General features: G+C 23.6%; 15 protein-coding genes and 1 non-coding gene across 16 annotated transcripts, besides 53 other annotated features; 7 read left to right on the forward strand and 9 right to left on the reverse strand.

The window, feature by feature from the left end:
* Positions 1-202: 202 nt before the first annotated feature.
* CMU_020110 (uncharacterized protein) lies at positions 203-613 on the forward strand (the record flags this gene model as incomplete). Its single annotated transcript, XM_002142581.1, has 1 exon — positions 203-613. The coding sequence occupies one exon, from the start codon at positions 203-205 to the stop codon at positions 611-613; it is 411 nt and encodes a 136-aa protein (XP_002142617.1).
* Positions 614-1,101: 488 nt separating this feature from the next.
* Positions 1,102-2,421, forward strand: CMU_020120 (PCI domain-containing protein; the record flags this gene model as incomplete). Its single annotated transcript, XM_002142582.1, has 1 exon — positions 1,102-2,421. One exon carries the CDS (start codon positions 1,102-1,104, stop codon positions 2,419-2,421), a length of 1,320 nt encoding a protein of 439 aa, XP_002142618.1.
* Positions 1,486-1,506: a sequence feature (AT_rich).
* A 54-nt stretch (positions 2,422-2,475) lies between the features above and the next one.
* On the reverse strand, positions 2,476-3,131 carry CMU_020130 (FHA domain-containing protein; the record flags this gene model as incomplete). The annotated part of the gene is made up of 2 exons (XM_002142583.1): positions 2,476-2,958; positions 3,036-3,131. 2 exons carry the CDS (start codon positions 3,129-3,131, stop codon positions 2,476-2,478), a joined length of 579 nt encoding a protein of 192 aa, XP_002142619.1.
* A 156-nt stretch (positions 3,132-3,287) lies between these two features.
* Positions 3,288-4,419, forward strand: CMU_020140 (uncharacterized protein; the record flags this gene model as incomplete). The annotated part of the gene is made up of 2 exons (XM_002142584.1): positions 3,288-3,396; positions 3,494-4,419. The coding sequence occupies 2 exons, from the start codon at positions 3,288-3,290 to the stop codon at positions 4,417-4,419; spliced, it is 1,035 nt and encodes a 344-aa protein (XP_002142620.1).
* Positions 3,443-3,479: a sequence feature (AT_rich).
* Positions 3,981-4,001: a sequence feature (AT_rich).
* Positions 4,377-4,428: a sequence feature (AT_rich).
* A 40-nt stretch (positions 4,429-4,468) lies between these two features.
* Positions 4,469-6,040, reverse strand: CMU_020150 (uncharacterized protein; the record flags this gene model as incomplete). Its single annotated transcript, XM_002142585.1, has 4 exons — positions 4,469-5,081; positions 5,137-5,786; positions 5,847-5,876; positions 5,948-6,040. 4 exons carry the CDS (start codon positions 6,038-6,040, stop codon positions 4,469-4,471), a joined length of 1,386 nt encoding a protein of 461 aa, XP_002142621.1.
* Positions 5,099-5,126: a sequence feature (AT_rich).
* Positions 6,041-6,293: 253 nt separating the features above from the next.
* CMU_020160 (dihydrouridine synthase family protein) lies at positions 6,294-7,511 on the forward strand (the record flags this gene model as incomplete). Its single annotated transcript, XM_002142586.1, has 1 exon — positions 6,294-7,511. One exon carries the CDS (start codon positions 6,294-6,296, stop codon positions 7,509-7,511), a length of 1,218 nt encoding a protein of 405 aa, XP_002142622.1.
* Positions 7,512-7,587: 76 nt separating this feature from the next.
* Positions 7,588-7,655: a sequence feature (AT_rich).
* A 27-nt stretch (positions 7,656-7,682) lies between these two features.
* Positions 7,683-7,703: a sequence feature (AT_rich).
* Positions 7,704-8,234: 531 nt separating this feature from the next.
* Positions 8,235-10,277, reverse strand: CMU_020170 (ERCC4 domain-containing protein; the record flags this gene model as incomplete). The annotated part of the gene is made up of 1 exon (XM_002142587.1): positions 8,235-10,277. One exon carries the CDS (start codon positions 10,275-10,277, stop codon positions 8,235-8,237), a length of 2,043 nt encoding a protein of 680 aa, XP_002142623.1.
* Positions 8,275-8,299: a sequence feature (AT_rich).
* Positions 9,131-9,167: a sequence feature (AT_rich).
* Positions 10,231-10,273: a sequence feature (AT_rich).
* Positions 10,278-10,386: 109 nt separating the features above from the next.
* Positions 10,387-10,422: a sequence feature (AT_rich).
* Positions 10,423-10,611: 189 nt separating this feature from the next.
* CMU_020180 (partner of sld five, psf2 family protein) lies at positions 10,612-11,463 on the reverse strand (the record flags this gene model as incomplete). Its single annotated transcript, XM_002142588.1, has 3 exons — positions 10,612-10,829; positions 10,964-11,222; positions 11,326-11,463. 3 exons carry the CDS (start codon positions 11,461-11,463, stop codon positions 10,612-10,614), a joined length of 615 nt encoding a protein of 204 aa, XP_002142624.1.
* Positions 10,834-10,865: a microsatellite.
* Positions 11,252-11,289: a sequence feature (AT_rich).
* A 1-nt stretch (position 11,464) lies between the features above and the next one.
* Positions 11,465-11,489: a sequence feature (AT_rich).
* A 98-nt stretch (positions 11,490-11,587) lies between these two features.
* Positions 11,588-11,615: a sequence feature (AT_rich).
* Positions 11,616-11,906: 291 nt separating this feature from the next.
* CMU_020190 (uncharacterized protein) lies at positions 11,907-12,506 on the reverse strand (the record flags this gene model as incomplete). The annotated part of the gene is made up of 1 exon (XM_002142589.1): positions 11,907-12,506. The coding sequence occupies one exon, from the start codon at positions 12,504-12,506 to the stop codon at positions 11,907-11,909; it is 600 nt and encodes a 199-aa protein (XP_002142625.1).
* Positions 12,105-12,146: a sequence feature (AT_rich).
* A 152-nt stretch (positions 12,507-12,658) lies between the features above and the next one.
* CMU_020200 (MIT domain-containing protein) lies at positions 12,659-13,963 on the forward strand (the record flags this gene model as incomplete). The annotated part of the gene is made up of 1 exon (XM_002142590.1): positions 12,659-13,963. One exon carries the CDS (start codon positions 12,659-12,661, stop codon positions 13,961-13,963), a length of 1,305 nt encoding a protein of 434 aa, XP_002142626.1.
* Positions 12,874-12,946: a microsatellite.
* Positions 13,964-14,000: 37 nt separating the features above from the next.
* Positions 14,001-14,278: a sequence feature (AT_rich).
* Positions 14,279-14,421: 143 nt separating this feature from the next.
* Positions 14,422-14,456: a sequence feature (AT_rich).
* A 40-nt stretch (positions 14,457-14,496) lies between these two features.
* Positions 14,497-14,525: a sequence feature (AT_rich).
* A 45-nt stretch (positions 14,526-14,570) lies between these two features.
* Positions 14,571-14,593: a microsatellite.
* Positions 14,594-14,694: 101 nt separating this feature from the next.
* Positions 14,695-14,729: a sequence feature (AT_rich).
* Positions 14,730-14,816: 87 nt separating this feature from the next.
* CMU_020210 (phosphatidylinositol-glycan-class c protein, putative) lies at positions 14,817-15,623 on the forward strand (the record flags this gene model as incomplete). The annotated part of the gene is made up of 1 exon (XM_002142591.1): positions 14,817-15,623. One exon carries the CDS (start codon positions 14,817-14,819, stop codon positions 15,621-15,623), a length of 807 nt encoding a protein of 268 aa, XP_002142627.1.
* Positions 15,058-15,095: a sequence feature (AT_rich).
* Positions 15,188-15,249: a microsatellite.
* Positions 15,334-15,372: a sequence feature (AT_rich).
* Positions 15,467-15,539: a microsatellite.
* Positions 15,620-15,689: a sequence feature (AT_rich).
* A 77-nt stretch (positions 15,690-15,766) lies between these two features.
* Positions 15,767-15,902: a microsatellite.
* Positions 15,903-16,019: a sequence feature (AT_rich).
* CMU_020220 (uncharacterized protein) lies at positions 16,020-17,400 on the reverse strand (the record flags this gene model as incomplete). The annotated part of the gene is made up of 4 exons (XM_002142592.1): positions 16,020-16,207; positions 16,270-16,388; positions 16,448-16,577; positions 16,653-17,400. The coding sequence occupies 4 exons, from the start codon at positions 17,398-17,400 to the stop codon at positions 16,020-16,022; spliced, it is 1,185 nt and encodes a 394-aa protein (XP_002142628.1).
* Positions 16,211-16,264: a sequence feature (AT_rich).
* Positions 16,390-16,432: a sequence feature (AT_rich).
* Positions 16,579-16,630: a sequence feature (AT_rich).
* Positions 17,103-17,131: a sequence feature (AT_rich).
* A 16-nt stretch (positions 17,401-17,416) lies between the features above and the next one.
* Positions 17,417-17,453: a sequence feature (AT_rich).
* A 151-nt stretch (positions 17,454-17,604) lies between these two features.
* Positions 17,605-17,657: a sequence feature (AT_rich).
* Positions 17,658-17,720: 63 nt separating this feature from the next.
* On the reverse strand, positions 17,721-19,514 carry CMU_020230 (myb-like DNA-binding domain-containing protein; the record flags this gene model as incomplete). Its single annotated transcript, XM_002142593.1, has 1 exon — positions 17,721-19,514. One exon carries the CDS (start codon positions 19,512-19,514, stop codon positions 17,721-17,723), a length of 1,794 nt encoding a protein of 597 aa, XP_002142629.1.
* Positions 18,924-18,973: a sequence feature (AT_rich).
* A 53-nt stretch (positions 19,515-19,567) lies between the features above and the next one.
* Positions 19,568-19,588: a sequence feature (AT_rich).
* Positions 19,589-19,646: a sequence feature (A-rich).
* A 30-nt stretch (positions 19,647-19,676) lies between these two features.
* Positions 19,677-19,728: a microsatellite.
* Positions 19,729-19,757: 29 nt separating this feature from the next.
* Positions 19,758-19,864: a microsatellite.
* On the forward strand, positions 19,784-22,435 carry CMU_020240 (guanylate-binding protein, N-terminal domain-containing protein; the record flags this gene model as incomplete). The annotated part of the gene is made up of 1 exon (XM_002142594.1): positions 19,784-22,435. One exon carries the CDS (start codon positions 19,784-19,786, stop codon positions 22,433-22,435), a length of 2,652 nt encoding a protein of 883 aa, XP_002142630.1.
* Positions 20,102-20,137: a sequence feature (AT_rich).
* Positions 20,219-20,518: a sequence feature (AT_rich).
* Positions 20,756-20,946: a microsatellite.
* Positions 20,952-20,982: a sequence feature (AT_rich).
* Positions 21,249-21,277: a sequence feature (AT_rich).
* Positions 21,478-21,535: a sequence feature (AT_rich).
* Positions 22,052-22,349: a sequence feature (AT_rich).
* Positions 22,401-22,459: a sequence feature (AT_rich).
* A 5-nt stretch (positions 22,460-22,464) lies between these two features.
* Positions 22,465-22,763: a sequence feature (AT_rich).
* A 17-nt stretch (positions 22,764-22,780) lies between these two features.
* On the reverse strand, positions 22,781-23,422 carry CMU_020250 (RNA recognition motif. family protein; the record flags this gene model as incomplete). The annotated part of the gene is made up of 1 exon (XM_002142595.1): positions 22,781-23,422. The coding sequence occupies one exon, from the start codon at positions 23,420-23,422 to the stop codon at positions 22,781-22,783; it is 642 nt and encodes a 213-aa protein (XP_002142631.1).
* A 67-nt stretch (positions 23,423-23,489) lies between these two features.
* Positions 23,490-23,519: a sequence feature (AT_rich).
* A 23-nt stretch (positions 23,520-23,542) lies between these two features.
* Positions 23,543-23,571: a sequence feature (AT_rich).
* A 12-nt stretch (positions 23,572-23,583) lies between these two features.
* Positions 23,584-23,773: a sequence feature (AT_rich).
* A 19-nt stretch (positions 23,774-23,792) lies between these two features.
* Positions 23,793-23,865, reverse strand: CMU_020260. Its single transcript has one exon. It is a non-coding gene; the product is annotated as a tRNA-Arg (tRNA).
* A 34-nt stretch (positions 23,866-23,899) lies between these two features.
* Positions 23,900-24,080: a sequence feature (AT_rich).
* Positions 24,081-24,097: the final 17 nt, after the last annotated feature.

The following is a 24,097-nucleotide window of genomic DNA, read 5'->3' on the forward strand; positions in this document are numbered from 1 at the left end:
TATTTTATTGATCAGTTATCATATTAAATATGTTTATATTTTCCCCTTATTTTAAATAATACCTTTTAAGTTACTTTTTTAGATCTAAGTTTGCAATGTGATACCCGCCGAATATGTGCACCCAAATGCGTGGCCGACTAAATATAGTAAAATATGCACCCAAATTTCTGATATTTCCAGATCTGTAAACTTTAATTTTACAATGAAAACAGAATTTGATCGAGATCTAAGTATATTAGATAGCTTGGTCTCAGAAAGTTCGTTTGTAACAAATCCTTTGGTTTCTTTAAATAATGCTGCCTCTCTCGGAATAGGTTCAAAAGTCCTCTTAACATCTTCATCTACAGCTAGTTCTATCATATCATATGGTATATTTGGTTTATCAGATCCTAAAACTGAATTAGCTGCTTCTTTTTTTATTGGTTTCGGTGGTTTTTTATCTTTCTTACTAATTATTGCATTATTCCGGTATTTGCATATTGTTATTCATTCATTTAGACGTCGATCTAATCATAGTGGTAATAGATTTGTTGTTAGATCTTCAGAAAATCTTACAGATATTTATGTAACTAAGGAATTTGCAAATTCTATTCAACACCCTTATGAAGTTTAATAAGTTATTGGGAAGGGTTAGTAATACATTTCCACATTTGTGCATAGTAATCACTAAAATATAATAATCGGTAACTTACACCCCCAGCCGATAATGATTAAAAGTTTAGTGTATATATTTTTTATGTGATTATAAATAGGGGAAAAAGGAGAAATGCAATATTATAGTGATTTCAAAAATCGTCTTACAAATAAAACACTGTAGAAGTAAATAGAATTTATTTTTGAAATATATCTCAGTTTCATAAAAATAAACTGTAATATTATTTATTCCCTATAAATTTTATACTGAGTCTAGATATATTTAGTATTTTAGGAACTTTTATATTTTTGTACAAATATAATCTATTTAGACAGTTAATAGGCGCCAAATATATTTTCTAAGGCAGTATGGCGCCTATATGCTGATACTAGGAGTAATTTAAGACTGAGAAGTAATAAGACCTTTCTCTTGAAGTTTGTTGCATCATAATTTCTTATTTTATAGTGATGCAATTTGTCTTCACCCCAAGTAGTGACATTCGATCAGTTTGCATTCTCATATGTGACTGGCTACTAGTAGTTGTTGAGTACTTGAATAGAGACAAATATACTGAGCTTTATACGCAAGTCTGTAATTTAATTGGCCAAGAAGAAGATATAGATTTAACATCAGTATATAATCTAATTTCAGATAATATAGATTATGTATTTGAGATACTTGATGAGTTTAAAGAGAAGAAGGAGATTATAATAAAAGAAGACAAGAAGCGAAGTTTCAATGAACTCTACAAGGAATCTGAAGAGTTCTTTATTTTTCTGTTATCTTTACTGATTAATCCTAAATTTGATATAAACCAACTAGAGGACTGTAAATCTAAGTTTCTGGGTAAGATTATAAATAATAATAATATTCCTATGTTAAGTATCAATGTATTACAAATGTATTATGATGTACTTGGACCTAATTACGAAATTTTGAATTTAATACTAGAATATTCTATTAAAAATAAAAATACAGAAAAGGTCATTACCTCACTAGAGAATATTGATAAACACATTTCAACATGGAATTTAGATAAGGATAAATTAAGATCTTTGTATAGCCAACTTTATGAGGTTATTAGTATTAATGAATACTCAAAATTTTGTGAACAATCTCCAAATTCTATTTATTTATCTTATACAGCTTACAAATATTTAAGAACTTATTGTGAAACATTTTCAGAAAAGGAAGAAATTGAATCTAGAATAAAGGATGAAGATTTTGTATCTAAGACAATAAAATTTTTGATATCAAGTATCCTATTACCAGACATCTTATTCTTTGATTCAGTACTAGAATTACCAAGTGTTATATATATTAAAGATAATTTTATTCAATATTCTGTTTTAATTCAGCTATGTGAGATATGTTTAAATGGAAAAGTTGGACATTTTTATCTATTAAAGAATTCTAATTTAGAATATAAGAAGTTAATTTCAGAGTATCCTGTTTTAGAAGAATATGAATCAAATATAATAGATAAACTTCAATTATTAACAATATCATCACTAGCCCAACTTAACTCTTGCATCAGTCTGGAAGAACTCCAAAGTGAATTTAATTTATCTTCGTTTGATACACAAGATGTAGTTGTCAAAGCTATTAGTGTAGGTCTTATTGATGGTAGTATTGATGAAAATGATGGAGGTGTCAATATTAACTCAATTACTAAGAGACAATTTGGCAAAGCTGAGTGGCAGAATCTTGAGAAAAAACTGAACAAATGGATAGATTATCTTAATGAATTAACAAATATATTGTCTAGTTCTAATCAAAATGAATAGAGTATTAATTTAATATTAGATAATCCTATTATTTCAGAAAATAATAAATTCAGATTATTTACTTTGATCATGTAGTAATATATACTCATTCGGAAAGTGACCAAATTTTAAGGAATCTTTTTCATTTAACTCGTAATATCTTCTAGATTCAATCTTTTCATCATTAATATATGTTCCATATTTACTATCTAAATCCATCACATAAATACAAGGATTACAATTATTTTTATACTTATGTTGTATCACGGCATGTTGATCACATATTGTTGGATGTTTAATTTCTATATCAGCAATCCGCTCATTACTTCCTAGAAATGTCAGAGGATATTCAATGAAGACAGGATAAGTTTCTACATGTAATCTGTCTAGTGTTGATCTATTAATATTGTAAAAAGTGATCTTACCAATTAAATAGGTTTGTTTCTCATAAATAGATATAGTTGAAGGGTAATTATCTATTGGGTATTTGTTAGTATTATTGAAAACATAAAGTCTCCACTTATACTTTGAATTACAGGTATCTAATGGTATCGAGTACTGATATAGCACCAAAAAGTAGGGGTTTTCTTGTAAATTATGGTGGTTCCTAAGATATTCAATAATAGGTGACATACCTTCAAGAAAACTCCATTGCACATATTTGATTCCATAGCTAGAAGCCCAGAGGGTTCAAAGCTTATAGTAGTATTGTAATTTTGCTCATTAGGCATACTGCTGAAAATATCAAATATAAAGTTGCAAGGTATAGGCAATTATTGCGCCGTCTAGATAAAGATATTTTGTGAGGGCCATTAGTGAGGGCCACTAAATATTTCATGCAAGTAAAGTTAGGTAAATTATTGTGGAAGTTTTTATAAATTTTAAGTATGATTCAATCTAATACTCATACTCATTTTAATGAGCGTATTGTTAGAGCATTAAGAATTTGGTCTAAGAATCTTCCTACTGAAACTGAAAAGTGTATTTCCAATCTATGTAAGTAGTTACTTTATTATTCATACTATTATATAACCCTAATATCTAATTATATATTTCTTAAATGAATTTAATATTATTTTCAGTTGTCTATTAGGTGGTCTATTTCCAGATATTAGTAAGGAATTATGTGAACGATTGGAAACTCCTCTTTTAATGATATATGATAAAGAAGAATGTAAATATTTCATTGGTTGTACTACTAATCGTATAGGAAACCTTTACAGATCTCCATATTCTGGGAAATTTTATTATTATGAAGATAGCTTTGATACTAATAATGATATTGTGGAACAGGAAGATGCAGATTTAGACTCTATTAGACAATCACTTGAATATATAAAGAATGATATACAACACTTATCACTCTTAGAAAGTGAATATCATCAGATATATGAACAATATTGTAAATACTACTGTGGATATGGTATTGGGCTTGAAAATGATAAAAGTGAGAATGGAATTTTATTAAGTAATGTTTATTGCTATGATATAGCTGGTGACTCTTTTGGAACAACTTTCACAATGAAACATGTGACAAATCCTTTGAATATGTTAAATTTAGATTCTTCTGAAGCTTCTAGTTTTAATAATTTAATATATTACTTGGATATAATTCATAATGTAGAAACCGTAGTATCTCATGTCTCTGGAACAGCAATATATCGTCTTGGATCTATTTATTTTTTTGGATTCAAAAAAATAGATGATTCTGACCCTCCAACTAGAGATTCAATGAAGCTTGATGCATGCAAAACAAATTGGATAGAACATAAACAAGATTTTAATATTACAAATCAAAATCTCATGCGAACTCAGACATTGGGAAGAGCTACTACTATGACAAATTCTCTGGATAATAATTCTAGAAATACAATAACAAATAATACATTATTATACCACTTAAAAATAATTGGTAAATTAATTGAAAATACAGATAATACAATGCTAAAATATATACAGAATGTTTTAATTGATAGTTTAATTAATATTATTAATAATATACATACTGTTATAATATAAATAAAATATCCCTTAATTATCAAGAATACTAAAAAATTGTTAATTATCTTCAGTAATATCCATTTAAAGTCATAGCTTCTATTTCATCTTGAATAATAGATTGAACAGCTAATATATCACCCTTATATAACGAATTCTTCCAATTAAATTCTTGCCTCCTATAAGCTGATTGGAAACTCAGAAAGGTGTAATATAATGCATCTCTTCCAATATCTGGATCAACTCTAAATTTTAATTCATAATCTGTCTTTTCTTTGGATATATCTAGAACAATCATATTTATTATACTTATATTCCTCTTATGATTTATAGTACATACAAACTCATCAAAACCCAAAGTTAGAGATTTCTCAAGTTGTTTTTCATTGGGTGGCATTGAATTAATATTAACTTTTAGATTACTATTAAAGTTTATTGAGATATATCCATTAATTAAATCAATATATATAACTCCCCAGAAAGCTTGCTCTTTTATTGCTAAAAATTCGGATTCATCTTCTTCATTGATATTCTCATCTGAAGCCTGATCTTGTTGAGTTTGTGTTTCTTTATTATCTTGGGTTAGCTTTGGATTACCAATAATCATTACTCTACATTTAAAAGTTACTTGATTTAAATTTTTTAGAACTTGATGAGCTAAATAATCAGGAATCAATACAGGCCTATTTTCATAAAAAGGTAAATATATAGTTATTATTTAAAATTTTCTTAACTTACCCAATTACCTTGCTATAGGGTACCCAATTTTCACTTGCCTTTGGAATATAGGCAGTCTCATCAATTGTATAATTACAATGTAAATCTTTTGCTCGAATAATACTTGGGTTCTTTTTCAAAACTGTTTTACTGCGATAAGCCACTACCTGTATATAACGTCCTATACATTCTCTAGTCAAACACCATTCATAACCTTCATGATGAGGCAGTGGATTAAATACTATTGTCTCATCTTTACTTAATACTACAGAAGAACTAAGAAACCACCTAACGGTTTGAATGGGATTAAATGAACTACAACTGTTAACATCTTTTACTTTGATAACTGAATCAGCTGCTACTTTTCCATATATACTAATTTCCTTTTCTATAGCAGTATCATTCCCAAGCCATTTATGTAATCGTTTTTCATAAGCTTTATAAAGATATTCACCTCTAATAAGAGGTTGCTCCATATGCTCTTCTTTTTTAGGTGTCTCATACTCCTGTGGATGAATAGTATCCTCAACTTCAATTTCTTTTACTTTCTCAAGTGCTTTTCTTAAGTTAAACTCTCCTTCTAGTTCAACTTCTTCTACTTCTTCTGTATATTGTTTTTTTTTGAGATATATTGGAATTATATGATCTATAACATGGACATATTGGAAACGCTACAAGGATTATAAAAGAAGTCTATTATAGAATAAATATAAGAAATAAAAAATTCCTACCATTTCACATTCATTTGTAATTTCTATTTCCTAAAATGATTAAGAAACAATTTTAAATATTACTTCTATTGTTTTAGATTCACATGTATTTGTAGATTTACCTTTTTATAAGGTTCAAATGTTGGAACCATAGTTTCATCTATCCCAAAGCGAGATTTAGGAGGTTCTACAGTTCCTCCTATTAGGTTTCCCATATTTTATTATGTTTATGATATCTAAAAATAACTATTTAAGTAAGTAGTAAAGATGCACCCGTTAACAACTTGAAATTTAGCGCTAAAATGTCTATATTAACAATTGTTCTTAGATAATAAATCCCTTTATTTTCTCTCCAAATTCTACAGGCTTCTTTTAGTATATGTTAAATAAATCCATATTTTATAATACTTCATAGGTTTTAAATAATCAAACTCATTTAACAATAATATTGAAGATTTACAAGTACAAATGGATCCTTGGGTATATTGGCGTGATATTTTAGGATCTCCAAAGACGGTTCTAGCTCCAATGGTAGATGCAAGTGAATTAGCTTATAGATTATTATGTAGAAAATATGGTTGTGATTTAGCATTTACTCCAATGTACCACTCTGGTTTATTCTCCAAACTATCAGGATATAGAAATACAAATTTTCAGACCTGCGATGATGATAAACCACTTATACTACAATTTTGTGGTAATAACCCTGAAGTAATACTTCAAGCATCAAAATATATTGATAATAAAGTACAAGGGATAGATTTAAATTTTGGATGCCCACAAAATATAGCAAAAAGAGGACATTATGGAGCATTTTTACTTGAGGAACCAGAACTAATGGAATCTCTAGTGTCAAAATTGGTAAATAGTGACTTAAAATGCCCAGTATCTTGCAAGATACGTTTAGTTTGTAAAAATGACTTACAAAAAACAATAAATATTATGTATAGACTAGAACAAGCGGGTATTAGTATGTTAACAGTACATGGTAGAACATTAAAAGATAAGGGTACTTTAACTGGATCTTGTGATTGGGAATCTTTAAAAATAATGAAGCAAAGGTGTAATATACCATTTATTGCTAATGGTGGGATTCATACTTTTGAGGATATTCAAAAGTGTTTTGATTATACTGGAGCTGATGCAGTTATGTCTGCAGAAGGTATTTTAGAAGATCCATGGCTATTTTATAGATTTAAGAATAATCAAAATATAAATAGACCATCACAGTTTGATCTAGTTGGTGAATATATTGATGTATGTAAAAAGTATCCACCACCAAATAATAGTATTGTTAGATCTCATTTATATAGAATTTTTCATACTATATTAAATACTCCTGGAGCTAACAAGTTTCGTGATAAAATAAATGTTGCAAAAGATCTAAATGATTTTAAAATTTTTAGTCAGGAACTATATCATTTCTTTATAAATCTTCAAAATAAGTTTCATAAAGATATCCCACAAGTAGGATTTTGGTATATTAGACATAGAATTGATAGACTTGAAAAGCAAGTAAGTAAAGATCTAATCTCACTATATAGACAAGAAAATATTCCATTACCAAGAACATTACAAAAGGAAACTCAAAGATACCAAAATAAACAAGATGATTGCCAAGGAATTAGTATGAATAATCCATTATTTAGTTCTATATCACAAAGTACATTACTCTATAACATGTAAATTCTAACTATTTAAGATATTTATTATGGTTATAACTTTAATTCATACAAAATCATTGTCTTTGAATAAATTGATCTTATTATAAATGATATTTAATATATATAAAGTCTTATATTTAAAAAATTTCAAAGTTTAATATTTATTGCATAGAATTATGCACCATATAGGCTCTTAATATATATAAAATAAATAGTAAGCTATATAATTAAATAGCATGCAAAGTTTTCTTAGATTATTCCCGCTAAAAAAAAAAGAAATTGACGTAAAAGTGGGAAACTTAACTTCCAAAATTTATTATTTTCTATCTCTTACTAAATAAATCCTATGTTATAATTCGGAACTTATTTATTTTGAGACAATCATTTTAGCCATAATAGATTAAATAAGCTATATATTTTATTTTTTCAAATGTTAATATTAGTAAATGAATAGTAAATATCTGGCTATTTTTTTAAGCATCTCCTTGGGAGTAATAATTACTTCTGTAATTTTATGGTTAACAGTAATAAATTTTCCATGTTTCTCAAGAAAAAAAAAAGATCTTCAAAATTCTCTAACAACTTTTAAGTGCCATTTTAAGTGATACAATTTAAATATATAATTGATTTCATACTATTTACTTCCATAAAGTAATAGTGAATAAATTTTATAATTACTATATATCAAATATATCTACAAATTGATCTTGTATTGTATCATTTCCATACAGATTTATTAAGGTTTTTAATAATTCGTTTGAAATTGGAATTTTTTTCTAGTTCTCTTTTTAATATTAATATTTTTAATTTGATTCCACTTTTTGTCAATTTGATTATGTATTAAATCTACAGAATTTGTTTGTGAAATTTCTTTGAATATCATATATGGTGTAGGCCATAATTCCAATAGAATTTCAGTGGCTTCAGGTCCACAACCATGAATAGCTCTAAGCTGTTTCCCAAATAGTTGCTGAACTGTTAAATTAGATGATTTTTTACTATTATTTTCCCAATCACAAAATAAAGGACGACTTTTAATAATATTCTCTAGTATTCTTAATGATAAAGTTTCATTATAATCTTGATTTGGACTTGCATAATTACTGCATTTATTATTTATTTGATCCCATCTATTTTTTACAGCTTGAGATATCATATTATGAATACCTATTAAAAGTGTTATTGTATGGCCTATTGATTGGCTCTGAACTATATGAAAACCAGCTACAAATTGAGTATGCACTTGAGCAGAACGAATAATTTGTTTTGGTGGTACTCTACCATTACTTATAGGTCCACCAGTACTACTAGACCAGACAATATTTTCATGAATTGAATTTATATCTTCTATCAAAAAAATGATATTTTCAGCACCCAATGAACGCATTAAACGATATTTTTGTTCATCATAACGTCCATCCATTATACTAGAACATAAGTCACTACCTGTCTTCCTCTCTATTATCCATGGAAGTACATAACATTTCTCAATAGGTACAATATCATCTGATTTATTAATTATTGGTCTTACTACCCAAATTATATCACCTACAGGTAAACTTCTTAGCTCAATTTTTATTCCATTATCACATAATCGTTTTATTAAATATTGTGGTATTCCAGAAGATCTATTTCCTATAGAATAATTTTTATTATTAATATAATTATTTGAAAATATCTCATCATTATTATCATTAGGATTAATATTTGAATTATCAAAAATCTTTGTATTAACTTCTCTGTAGTCAACAATCATAACTATTTCATAATCTGTATATTTATTCATTGTTTTGTCTAAAGCTATTCTTTTTAACTTCTCATTTATACTCAAATCATTATTTTCACAAATCCTTAAGTAATTTTTAAGTATATACACTATTTGGGAATCATTACAACAACAATTATATGCTACTACATATCCTTTTTCAGTCAAATAATACTTTTTTTGCTCAGAACCAATTGGAAAATTATCTAAAATATTTCTAGTAATATTTAATTCTATTAAATTTGATTTTATCAAACTTTTAATATTCTTTTCTATATCCTTAAAATTCATATTTACACTAAATGAATTCTTAATATAAATACCAATAGATTCAATTGATTTCTCAGTACAAAATGAATTTTTACCTAATTTCTCATTCAAATATATTGATACTAAAATACTCCATTTTGAACCATATGTTATTGGAATACCTCTTAATGAACTAGTATTCTTTTGTATCTTAAAATTCTTATCCTCTTCAATATTTTCATTCTTATTTTTATTATCAGCTTCTGAACATATTTGTAATATTGGTTCTAATATATTATTAAGTTCTCTAATTTTATATTCACGAAATTCTTTGCATTTATCTTTATATTCTTCATTATCAAAATTAAAAATATCTGATTCTTGTTTATTTATTAATTTACTTAATTTTGAAGCTAAATAATTACCTATACCTTCCAAACTTAAAAATTGTTGTTGGTTATATAATGGTAATGGATAAAGTTCTAGGCTCTTCATTGCCTTCTTAATTATTGCAATATTTTGCATTGTTTTTGCTGATTTTCTAAGTTCATTAAGATATTCCAAATACTTTATATTATATGGATGTGCTAATATAGTCGAATTTCTATTATTTATAGATTTCCTTGTCTTTTTAAGAGGTTTTTTCATTTCATCTTCACTATAGTCTTCTTTATTTTCAACTTCATCATTACTACTTAAATTTCCATCTGTTAAGCTAATCCTTTTCTTATTAATATAATTATTTTTATTATATGTATCTTTATATATTTCCATTTATAAAAGTAGTTACTTTTATTTTCTCAAGTCTCTATTTACTTAAATATACTCTACATATATATATAGTAACTACTATAGTAAATTCCCTCTCTAACTGACAACTTTCTTTAATATATTTAATTGAGATATTTATATTAATAATCCAATCATTGAAATCTAAGAGTAAAAGTGATTAAAATAAGTTACTCACAAAGGCCCCTTCTAAAAAATATAAGACACTCAGCGCGCATGCATTATAAGGCGCCGGTATCCACATACTTTTGTGTTTTACGAGCTTAAATTAAATAGCTAATAAGTTAAAAATATAAACTAGAAGTAATCAATATGAGCTCTACTCTTGTGATATATCCTGTGACTCATTCTGATTATTAATTTCATTATTCAGCCATAAATTCTCGAGATCATTGAATATATGAAAACATAGCTGAGATCCTAATTGCATCTCAGACAATGCAATATTTGTTACATCATATATCTTGGGTAATATTAATTTCTTGAATATAGCCTTTAATTTAGCTTGACGTCTATTAGTTAAGTCCTCAAAGTATTCTATTAAATAAATAAATAAATAAATAAATAAATAAAATAAAGTATATATACATAGGAATTACATAAAAAAATCCAATAATATATTCACTCTTCCTAATTATTGATTATATATACTTGAAATAATTAACACTTACTTCTTATTTTATTTCTTTTTCCATTGAAAGGATCATTCTTTAAGGAAAAGAAAATATGAGCTATCTCATAAAAGTGAAAATTAATATCACCAAACGCATATCTACCTAGCTTTTCCTCTGTTTCTAATAGGTTCTTTAATCCATCTACTGTAAGCCATATAGGAGGTACTACATGACACCAATCTCTTAAATCTAGGTATTTAGCAATCCACAATGGAACTTTACACTTTTGAAATGGTACAAAAGGCCCAATTTCAACCTAGAAACCACAGAGATAAAAAAAAATCCATATAATACAAAAAATATTTAAAATATAAATAAAAAATCCATCTTATCCCAAAATATATAATATTATATCCTACCGTAAATATCAATTTCTTAGTCATATTTATAGTTGGAATTATATCAACTATACATTTCTCTTCAGCAATGAAGATACACTCCTCAAATGTTAATTTCTCCCTACTTATATTCCCATTATAAATATGTTTATCATCCATCTTAATTAATTAATATTTTTAAAATAGGGGTTGGATTTAGTAGGAAATTTAATTTTATATTTATCACAAAAATATACCCCCCTCTTTGGCGCCCTTAGCGCCCATATTATTATATGGGTACCGGAAATATTGTATATAATATTTTATAATAAGTTACTCTCTAAAATATCATTAAGAATCTTGAATTAAGATCAACCTCTGTAATTAGTTAACCATCTAAAAAATTTATCCTATGCTCTAAAAATTTCACATATAGAATACATCTATTTATTGTAAAATTACAACCTTTGTAGTGTATTACTAAATTTCAAAATTATACTTCTATTAATATCAATATTATTCCAGTATATAATAGAATTCCAGGTATTAATTCTAGGTTTTATAGTAAATATGATCAATTTTATTTTTACCGAATTTAGTAATTTATGGAAGATATTGTTCCACTATTCTTCTAATAGTTTCTTCAGTTTCCTTTCACCTAGACCTGCCTCATAATTTAATCCAACTGAATATGCTAATTGAATTGCCATATTTAGTTCTTCTATACTTGCAGCCATTCTTAATATTGACCGTACTTGACTACTTTTATCTTCATCAGATATATTATTAATAAAACCATTGGCGCGCGCGGTATTTTCTTCAATATAATTTATATTATCTATTTTATTATTTTTTGAATATTTCCTCTTTGTTTTAGGATTATACATAGAATTATTAAAGGGATATTTATTATTTCTATGAAATAAGTAATTTCGATCAATTTCCTTATTTGGAGATTGATTTTTTTCTGTTTCTTGATATTCATTAACGGGAATTAAATTAGTATTTGTCCTATTTACTTTTGTTGTTTTTCTATCCTTTGGGGTATTTACTTTTGTTTTCTTTTTATTTTTAGTATTAGATAATTTACATTGCGGTAATGGAGGTATCCCTTTGGATTTAATTATTGAGTCAATTACACTATCCTCTTTTGGTCCATATTTATTAAATATATACTCCTTTATAATCCCAAGAGTCTCTCTGTATACTTCAACGTCAGTCATGATAATATACAGAACTGACAATGAATTTTAAGTTTTCAATAATTTTTACTCTAGCTATAAATAAGGTAGATGTCTCATTCACCGCCTTAGATTTTTACAAATGTTTTTTTTTCTACCCTAGGTCAACTCATAAAAAATAAATATCCTAAATCATGGATGAAATGATGAATAAAACAATGGAACTAATCCAACAAGGATCTAAAAAAGAAAATTGTGGTGAATATCAAGAAGCTTTGGATTTATATTTGATGGCATTACAACGTTGGAATCATATGTGTAAATATCAAACTGATCTGAAAATAAAAAATATTCTTATTTCTAGAATGGAACAATTAGTTACTAGAGCTGAAAATATAAAAAAAGTACTTAATAATAATTCTGAAGGTAATAAATATACTATAGATATAAATAATAAAAATAATACAAGTAGTAGTAATGATCAACTTAGGGAAATGATTACTAATTGTATTGTTGTAGAAAGTCCTAATATATATTGGAATGATATAGCAGGATTAATAACAGCTAAAGCTTCATTAAAGGAAGCTGTTTTACTTCCTATAAAATTTCCTCAACTTTTTAAAGGTAATCTAAAACCATGGAAAGGTATTTTGTTATATGGACCTCCTGGAACAGGAAAAACTTATTTAGCTAAAGCTTGTGCTACTGAACTTAATGGTACTTTTTTAACTTTATCAAGTGCAGATTTAACAAGTAAATGGCAAGGTGAATCAGAAAAATTAATAAAATCTCTTTTTGATATTGCAAGAGAAAAGGCACCATCTATTATATTTATTGATGAAGTTGATAGTTTATGTAGTAGTAGAAATGATCAAGAAAATGAATCTAGTAGACGTATAAAAACTGAATTTTTAGTTCAAATGGATGGAATTAATAGTGGAATATTAGATAATAATAAATCTATACTTGTTTTAGGTGCAACTAATGTACCATGGGATTTAGATATTGCTATAAGGAGAAGATTTGAAAGACGTATATATATACCATTACCTGATTATTCTGCTAGAAAACAAATTATATTGCAAGGACTTAAAGATACTAATCATAATTTAACAGATGATGATATTTCTTATATTTCTGAACAAACTAATGGTTTTAGTGCTAGTGATGTTTCAATTTTAATTAAAGATACATTATTTGAACCTATAAGAAAATGTAGTAATTCTAAATGGTTTAAAAGAATTGAAAAATATAATGAAAAAGAATCTACATATTTTTGGACTCCATATTCACCAAATTATACAGATCAAGAAGATATTAATAATGGAAATATTAAACAAATGTCTTTATATGATATACCAAATAATCAATTATTACCACCTATTTTAACAAAACAAGATCTAATTAATGTCCTTTCGAAATCTAAGTCTTCAATTTCTATAAGTGATATATCAAAATATGAAGATTGGACAAAATTATTTGGATTGTCAGGTGAATAAAATAAGTTTATAATGAAAAGGAGATATTTTATCTTTGTTAATATAATTTAAACAATTATATAATTCTACATAATATTATTGTATATATATATATTTGAAGATTTATAATTCATTAAGTTAAGTTTATCAAAATAAATATATTGAGTATATTTTAGATCTACTATTTTTAAATTGATAAAATTTAAGATTAAAGCTTTTTTTTTTTTTTTGTTTCATTTTAATCAAATTCCAAATAAATTAAAGTTCTTTGATACAATAATATAAATCATTTTAATTACAATATATTATTAAAAATTAATACATATTATTATTATTGGCTATCAGAGTCACTGTAATTAAATATACTTGTGATATTATGGTGCTAAGGTATGCCTAGATTAATTTTTTATTTAATGAGTTATCTGTTATAAACTGGCACCTTTATTCTATATTTGCCAGCATCAGATCCAAACTTATACAATTTTTTCTTATTCAAATTTATTTTAAATATTTTCGAAAACTATATATATTTTGTCTCCTATATTATGTAAGTCATTATTTATATATTTTGTATTTTAAAATAGGATATTTGGAACTTTCTAAAAAATTAATTTTTAGATCCCATTACTATATATATATATGTATATATATTAATTTAGATAATTCTGGATATATACTAATATATTGATGTATACTAGTAAAAAGTAATGAACTGAATCTTTATATTTTATGTAATCTTATTCTGATTTCTCTAAATTATACTTTTTTTTTCTTATTAAATATTAATGGGTGCACTTTTAATATTAAGATGTTTCTTTTAGCGCTACATTTCCGTTTATTGATAGAGTATTATGGTAACTATTACTAGCCTACTATGAAAGTTCTTTATACAAAATTAGTACATAATTATACTTCTTTACAAGAAAGTGAAAGTTTGGAATCTGAATATTTAAATGAAGGTATAGAACATATCTCAAATATTCAAATTGATTTCTATTATACATTTATACGTTCTATTGGAGTTTTACAAGTTATTGGAATTCTGGCATATAATATACTTATTTGGCATAATTTATATTTGGGAAATATTAGCCCTGAATATGTATTGGTAATAGATATATTTTATTTATTTATAATATATATAATTTTTTTACCTAATCTTAACTTATTGATTATACTTGGATTATTAGGGACTTTATCACCTATCTTACAGAATTTGACTTCTTCATTTAGTTATGACACTATTATTGTATTAATATTAATTATATTTACATTATACTTATTATCTTATAATTGCAATATTATATATAAAAAGACAGATATATCAGAAATTAGACATATAGCAACACATAATATAGCAATGTTTGGTTCAATTATTCTTGCTTCTAGACTTAAAAATATATTACAAATATATTCTTTTTTATTTTTTTCAATTGAGAATTTATATTTTAGTTGTCTTATTAGAAGGAATATATGGATTAAGTCACCTCTAATATACCTATATATTTGTACTCCATTACTAAATATTATACCATTATTATTATTCAATTATCCATTCAATATTTTATATTTACTTATTTGTATTATTATTATTATTGGATCTTTCCAATATGTTTATTGTGCATTAAAATATAAGAATATTATTAAAGGTCCTTGGGATATAGCTGAGATACAATGTTAAATATTAGAAAAAAGATTTAAGTATTCTTATTATAAAATAGTTTATAATTATAAAGATAAAAAATAAGGGAGTAATCTAAATATATAATCTGTAATTTCTTATTTCTAATATTTTCTTTATTACAAAAATATTTAACTAAAATGTAATAATATAAATAGATAATACAAAACATTAATATAAATAATAATATATAATAAATATATAATTCAAAATATATTAGAATAATAATTTATAACAATATTTAATCATAATATTAATTTTATTATTATTATTAATCATTTTATTAGATTATATCATAAAAAAAAGTTATAAATTAAACAATTCTAAATAACTTTTTTTTTGTCCTTATTTTATAAAATTATTTTAATAATTACTATTTATTATGATATAATTAATCTAATGATAACTCCTTTGCCGTTTTCTTATATATTGTTGTCTATTTGTTATTTGACGATATAATACAGATATATTAGATTGATCAACAACTTCAGGGTATATCTGAATAGCATGATCAATAACTGATTTAGGGGGTAATCCCTTTCTGATTAACTCATCAATTAGAGGTAATGTATGTTGTGGGAGACCTGAAATAATAATAAAAATAAATATAAATTAATTTTTCACTAATTTAATTTAAATTACTTACCTGGTCTTTTGTATTGTTGTTTCACTTCTGTATGATATCCTCTATGTTGTACATAACATGTTTCATGTGAAGTTAAATATATTCTCATTTCATATTGACAATCAACATGTTGTACACATCTAAAAAAAAAAAAAGTCATTTCAATATATTATTATATATAATTCCAAAAATAACATACCGATATACAAAACTAACAGCTCTTGGATCCCTATAAACATGCCTCATACGATATTGACTAGTCTGAACAAAATGTTCTGCATCTTCAACTGTAGTCTTAGGTATAATTGTATGCCATGCTTCAATCTCACCTATAATAAATAAATTCTTATATTTAATAAATTATATTAATTAAAAAAAAAAACAAAAGTGAAAAAATGACATACCTGGTCTTCTACGTCTTCCTCGTCTTCTTAATTTCATTTTTTCCTCATCAGAACATATATCAGAAATAAATAATTCATTATTTCCATTTGATTTATTCGTATTCTCTATTGAATTGTTACTTTCTTTATCTAATATATTATTATTATCATTAAAATCATTTTCATGTTGAATATTTTCATTAAAAGAATTCATGTCATATGATAATTCATCATCTAATTTTATACAATAACTAGAAACTGTTGATCTAGATGAATTATTACTCCAACGTCTACCTCTTCCTGAATCTAATTCAGTTGATGAATCATATCTTGAATTAAATTCATATGTTATAGGAATTGAAAGATCTACTTCATTTTCATTTGTAGTATTATTAATATTTATATCTCTATTTAAACAAACACGCTTAGATGTTATAGGACTACTATTTGAATTTAACTTTCTTTCTCTTGTATTATTTAATCTATTAAAATTTAATATACTTTGATCTGTTTCATTTACACCAAGTAAACCTTTTAATAAATAATTATGCATATTATCATCTACTTCAGAACAATCATAAAAATTATTTATTAAAGATTCTCCACTTTCACAATTTGATTGATCATATTTCGATATATTTATATCTTTTTGTTCTTCAAAAGATTCATCTCCATTAATCCATCCTACTTGAGAATCATTATCAATTGAAAATTCATTAGGACATGATTGTATCCATAATTCATTATTTATAGATACATTAATAGACATCCTTTATCTATTAAGCTTTAATATATTTTCTAAAAATTTAACTATATTTAAATCAAATGAAACTCGTTATTTTTAAGCTTAATATATTTGTATAATAATAATGAATAATCTTCTAATTAGTCCTCAAAGTATCCAATTAGTAATCGTTATTGAAATATAACATGCAAAAGTGCTGTAATATCGCGGTGTCGCGATGATGTCGTGATTATTTTAAAATTAAAAAAAAAAATAATACAATTAATTAATTAAAAAAAAAAGAAAAAGGAGAATTTCCTTTTTTTAATATATTTATCTATATTAACCTTTAATATCACATCATTTTAATCTACAATATAATATTTCTTAGATAATGAATTCCACTTTACATGACCACCTTTTATAAGATTACGCCAACGATCTTTTAAACCTACTTCATCACGACATAATTTAGAATTAGCTAATATAACTCTCCATTTACCTATACCATATTCATTTACACCATCAACTAATAAAGATGTTTCATCATCTGTCCATCTACGATATTTTCTTGCTGGATTTCCTCCAATATCAGAATTAGAACTTTTACGACTATTCCTTGTTTTAGAAATATTTTGTATTATTGGTTCACTATCAGAACTTAAAATATCTGATATACCCTCAACAGATATCTTCCTACCATTTGTATCATTAGAATATAATTTTGATTTTGATCTTAATTCTTTATCTTCTAATATCTCATTATTATTATTTACTCTAGATGTTAATTCTTTATTTTCTAATATCTCATTATTATTTATATCAATAATATTCTCCATATTTATCTCATCAAATAAATTCTCTTCAAATGAAGATGTAATATTTTTAGATGTTATAAATTCTGGAATTTCTTCAATATAGTGTTTACTTGATAACCCTTTTTCTAAACAAAATGTTAAAATTAATCTTGCAGAATTAATCAATTCACGATTATATTTACTTTTTGGTTTTAAATTATCATAATATTCTCTACATATTGTTATAGCTCTATAATGTCCAGATAATTCAAATATAACATTAAATGGTTCTTTTGGATCAATATCTACTATAAAATTATCATTCTCTATATTATTTAATGAATCTTTAAATGAATATATATTTCTCCATGGATTAGATATATGTAATATATTATTAAATTTTGTAACAAAATTAACTAAAGAAGTTAATAAATCTTCTAAAGGATATGACTTTATTATGTTAACTAAACATTCAATGAAATTATTATCACTGTCTGAAAATAATTCTAAAAAATTACCATTGTATTCTTCATTATATTCTTCATTATATTCTTCATTATATTTTCCTTTAATAGATTTCCATATATTTCTTAATGATTTTGAAAATTTAAAAATATCAACTCTACAACAAATTTTATTTCCATCTTGAAAATTATCTAATGGTAAAAGTTTATCAATTAAAATATTTGTTTTTGATATTGACATTGGTCCATTAGGATTATAAAGAAAATTACTTAATAATTTATGAATCAACCAATGTATAGATATTTGATATATTAATTCATCATTATTATATATATCTATATTTCTATTATTTAAATGTTCAATAGAATTTGTTATTGTTTTATTATCAATTTCTTTTACAGATATATCTTTTATCCATTTGGTTAATTTCTCAATATATTCATCATTAAAACAATTTCCAGTTATTAATGGTATATCAATACCTGTTGTTATAAATGGTAATTCTCCTATATTAGGATTTAATATTTTTAAAGCTTTAAAATAATATTCATTAGATCTTAAAGAACTAACTAATTCATGAACTGGATGTATTAAAAGTTTAAAGACATCATTTCTTAATTTACCTCCAGGGGATATTAATTCTGAAAAATCACATTTTTGAGAACCAGTCCAAATATGAGCAGCAAATATAGATAATGGTGACATAGGTTTCTCTCTTAAAAATTCGGAATTTTGGGTCAAAAAATTTAGTGCCCATTCTAAAGAAAATATTCCAACAATTTTACCAGTCTGAAGTAATTTCTCTTCATTATTATCTTCTTTACTATTAATATCTTTATAATTATTTACTAAATTCCTATTATTACTAGAATATTCGTCACATCTAGTAGTATACATATGATCGTTTAATTTTCACTATAATTAATGTATGTAAAAATATATCCATAGAGTTTATAATAATTATAATATTTAAAAATAAACAAATAATAAAATAAAAAGTAAAAAAAAAATTAAAAAAATAAAAAAAAAGCGCGCTCATTTTAAAACTAGTGGATAATTTTTTTTTATTTTTTTAATTTTTTTTTACTTTTATTTATTTATTTGTTTATTTTATTAATTAATAAATGTGAGAGTAATCTTTTATATTAATATTATAAATATAATAAATGTTATTTTTATATAAAATTTTATATAAGTATAAGTATTATTTTATATTATACATATTTACTTATTTTATTTATAATGTAAATTGTAAGGCTATACAACTTATATCTATAAAAGATGATGGAAAATTAGAGCTTATAAATGAAACTACAGAAATGATTAAAAATATAAAATCTCCAATATCAATAATATCATCAGTTGGTCAATTATCATCAGGTAAAAGTTTCTTATTAAATCAATTACTTGGTATAAAAGATGCATTTGATGTATGTAATTCATTAATGGGATGTACAAAAGGTATTTGGATATGGTCTGATACCTTAATTAATAAAAATAATAAACATATTTTAATATTTGATACTGAAGGGATATTTTCTTCTAATTCATTTAATTATGGAATAAAGATATTTTTTATATCTATTTTATTATCTGATAAGATTTTAATAAATTCTTATAGAAATATTGATAATATAATAATTAATACATATGATATATTAATAAGACAAAGTTTATTAATATTTACATTTATGATTGGAAATATAATTGAAACAATAGAAAAAGATAATAATAATACATTTATAAAATATAATATATATAATAAGAATTTATTGGAATTATTAACGAATTTCAAAAATAAAAGATTTAATTTTATAATTCATAATGTTTTATCTAATATAAATTTAGAAGAATATAAATATTGGATTAATAATTTAAATAAAAATAATGAATTAAATAAAGGATTTTTTAAAGATCTAGATTTATTAATATTACCTATAATAGATAATAATCTAGAATATAAAGATATAAATAAGATGGATTTAATAAAAGATATTAGAGAAAATATATTGGATATAGATAATGAAGATAATATATTAATAAAATCAGGTTTTGATTTAGTTAATATTCTAGAGATAATAATTGAAATAATAAATTTATCAATTTTTCCAGAAATGTTGTCATTTGAGAAATTATTAAATATAGATATAATAAGATTTAAAAATAATTTAATTAATAATTATAATTATCAATTAAGAAATAAAATATTAGAATTAAATATACCAATATTAGAAAAAGAAAGTAATAAAATATATAATAATTTAAAAAATTTTATATGTTTTATTTGGAGTAATATAATTGGATATAATAATGAATATAATAATATATATGAAGATTTAATTATAAATTTAGAAAATATTTATAACAAGATAATGCAAGAAAATTGTAAGAAGATAATGTTATATTGTAGTAAATTAACTGATTCTTATATATCAATAATGTTAGATAAAATAAATAAGATAGAAGAAAATATACCATATAATGAAGATGATCTTTTAAATATAATATTAGAATTACGTAATAATATACAAGATAATTTTATGAATTGGATAATTATATATCATAAAAGTGAGAATTTAGAAATAAGTGAATATGAGAATAGTAAATGTTGTAATTATAGTATGGATAATCTATTAAATATAATTAATAATAGAATAATAGATTTGAAGAATAAGAATAAATTAAAGATTGAAGATTTTGTAATTTTAGGATGGAATAAAAGTCAAGAAGTTATTAAAGAAATATTAAATAGTGATAATAAATTTTATATGGTAGATAGGATTAAATTTGAAGATAATATTAATGAAATATTTGATCATATTTGGGGATTATTTTCACAATACTCAAATATTACAATAGGTAATAAATTATATGATAAATATAATATACAATTGAATAGTAATATGAATTTAATTTTTGAGAAGCTTAGATTAAGATGGCTACAAGTATGTAAAGATATATCTTTTTCTACTGCACGTGGTTTATCAATAAAATTAAATATGAATATTAGAAGTAAATTAGTTTTTCCATGTACAGATGAAATGATATTTTCTATTATTAAAGAATATCAAGATAAGATAATTGAGGAAATGAAGAATTTATATTGTGTAGATGAGATTCCTTGGAATGATGCTATAGAAGATCTTTTGAATACTATAAATGATGATAAAGAGCAATTATTAAAAGAAAATATTGAAGCTTTTAAAAATTTATTATATAGACCTTTACAATATGCTTTAAAGAATGTTTCTAATTTAGTAAATTTTTCATATAATTGGGATAATTTTGCAAAAGAGGCATCTTTAACAGCTTATAAAATACTTAATGAATCAGTTAATGAATATCCAATTTATATTAATGAATCAATTAAGGAGAAAGTAATTGAAATATGGTTAAGAGATGATGTTGGATATTTATATCATATAACTTTATGGAATAAATTAGAAATTATTATTAAATTTATATTTTTTTTAATTGGTATTATAATATCATTGATAATAATATTTAATAATGATAAATCTCATATTTTTATAATATTTAATTTGATAATATTATCATTAATATTTTTTATATGTTTTCATATTAATATATTATATAAATTATTTTCAAGATATTTTGAATATTTGGTTTTATTAAATTATGGTATAATTTTGGAATATTTATTCATTACAAATTTATATTTAAAGATAATATTTATAATAATTTTATTTCTAATAATTACTTATATTATATGGAAATATTTTATTTGTAATTTATTACAAAATAAAGTTGAAAGACCTTATGAAAATAATATTGTAGTTAAAACTTTTAATTTTTAATAGAAATATAATTTAATTATTTTTGTTAGAAATAAAGAAAAAAAAGTATTAAATAATATTAAATTTTAATTATTTGAGTCTTAATAAATTTAATATTTTAATATATAGTATATAGTATATAGTATATTTAACTAATTATTATTAAGGGGGAATATATATTATAATAATCAAAATACTTTTAGATAAATACTAAATATTATAGATTATAAAGATAATATGATCATATTATCAAATTTTCATCTTTATTTTTAAAAGATATCTAATTAAATAAATCTTTCAAAATATTCTTTTTTATATTTTTAAATAATCAATATTAATATTAAAAATTCAATACTTCAAGTACTATTAAGTATTTTTAGATGCTAATAAACGTTCTGCAGTACTGCCGTGTCTTTCTCCTTTACAATCTTGTTTGAATGCATAAGAAACTGTAATTTGTCTATTACCAAAAAATTGTCCATTTAAAGTAGCTATAGCATTATCAGAAGAATTAAATGAATCATAGCTAACAAATCCATATCCACGTTCATCTTCATTATTCTCTTTAAAAATAACTTTTGTTGAAATAACATTTCCAAATAAAGAAAATATATCATGTAATAATTTTTCATCAATATCAGGAGAAAGATTCCCAACAAATAAATTTGCACCAATATCTAATTGTTTACGATCTTGGGAAGCTTTACTACATCGGATTGGTTTACCATAAAGCTTAACTGAATTAAGAATTCTTTGAGCATATTCACAGTCTAATACTTGTTGAAATTCAATAAATCCAAATCCAGAATGGGTTCCAGTAACTTTATCTCGTGGTATATATACAGATTTAATAGGTCCTGTTTGTGCAAATAGTTCAGCTAATAGTTCTTCATCAACTCTATTATCTAAGTTACCACAATATAGTGTTGCTTCTTGATTTTTATCAAATATCTGTTGTATTTCAGTTACAGGACGTACATAATGTTGATTTGTATTTTGTGATATCATAGACCCATTTAAGATGAAATCGATAAAATAGTAATTATTCTAGTATTATAAAAGCGGTATTATAGAGATAATAATAAGTTATTATATAATATTATTAGTATTACCCAAATAACCCTGCACTATAATAATTAATTTGATATTAAAAAAAAGAAGGAAAAAGGAAAAATTTTAGTTATTTAATAATAATCTATTTAATATTAATATTAGATACTAATAATTTAGAAACTGTTAGAATAATAATTATAATCCCTAATCTAAAATTATATCAATAATAATTTTTGAATAAAGATCAAAGTTATTTTGAATATAAAAAGTTATAATCAAAGATCATATTAATTTTAATTATATATAGACTTTATTAAGAGAAAAACGCACCCGAAGGGACTCGAACCCTCAACCCCAGCCTTAGGAGGGCTATGCGCTATCCATTGCGCCACGGGTGCTAGGCCTAAGGGGGTGGCTATTTTCATGATTTACTTATTTAAAATAAGTTTTAGAATATAAATAAAATTCTTATTATATAATTTAGAATTAATAAGATTTATCTTTATTTATTTTCAATATATATTATATATATAAATTTAGATATTATTTAGTATTATATAATAAATTAGATAAATAGATGATTTTCTTTTTTTTTAATATAATCTATAATATACAGTACTATTTAGTCTC

The sequence above is a fragment of the Cryptosporidium muris genome, genomic scaffold (genome assembly GCF_000006515.1).
Source record: "Cryptosporidium muris RN66 scf_1106632373441 genomic scaffold, whole genome shotgun sequence".
Taxonomy (NCBI): Eukaryota; Apicomplexa; class Conoidasida; order Eucoccidiorida; family Cryptosporidiidae; genus Cryptosporidium; species Cryptosporidium muris.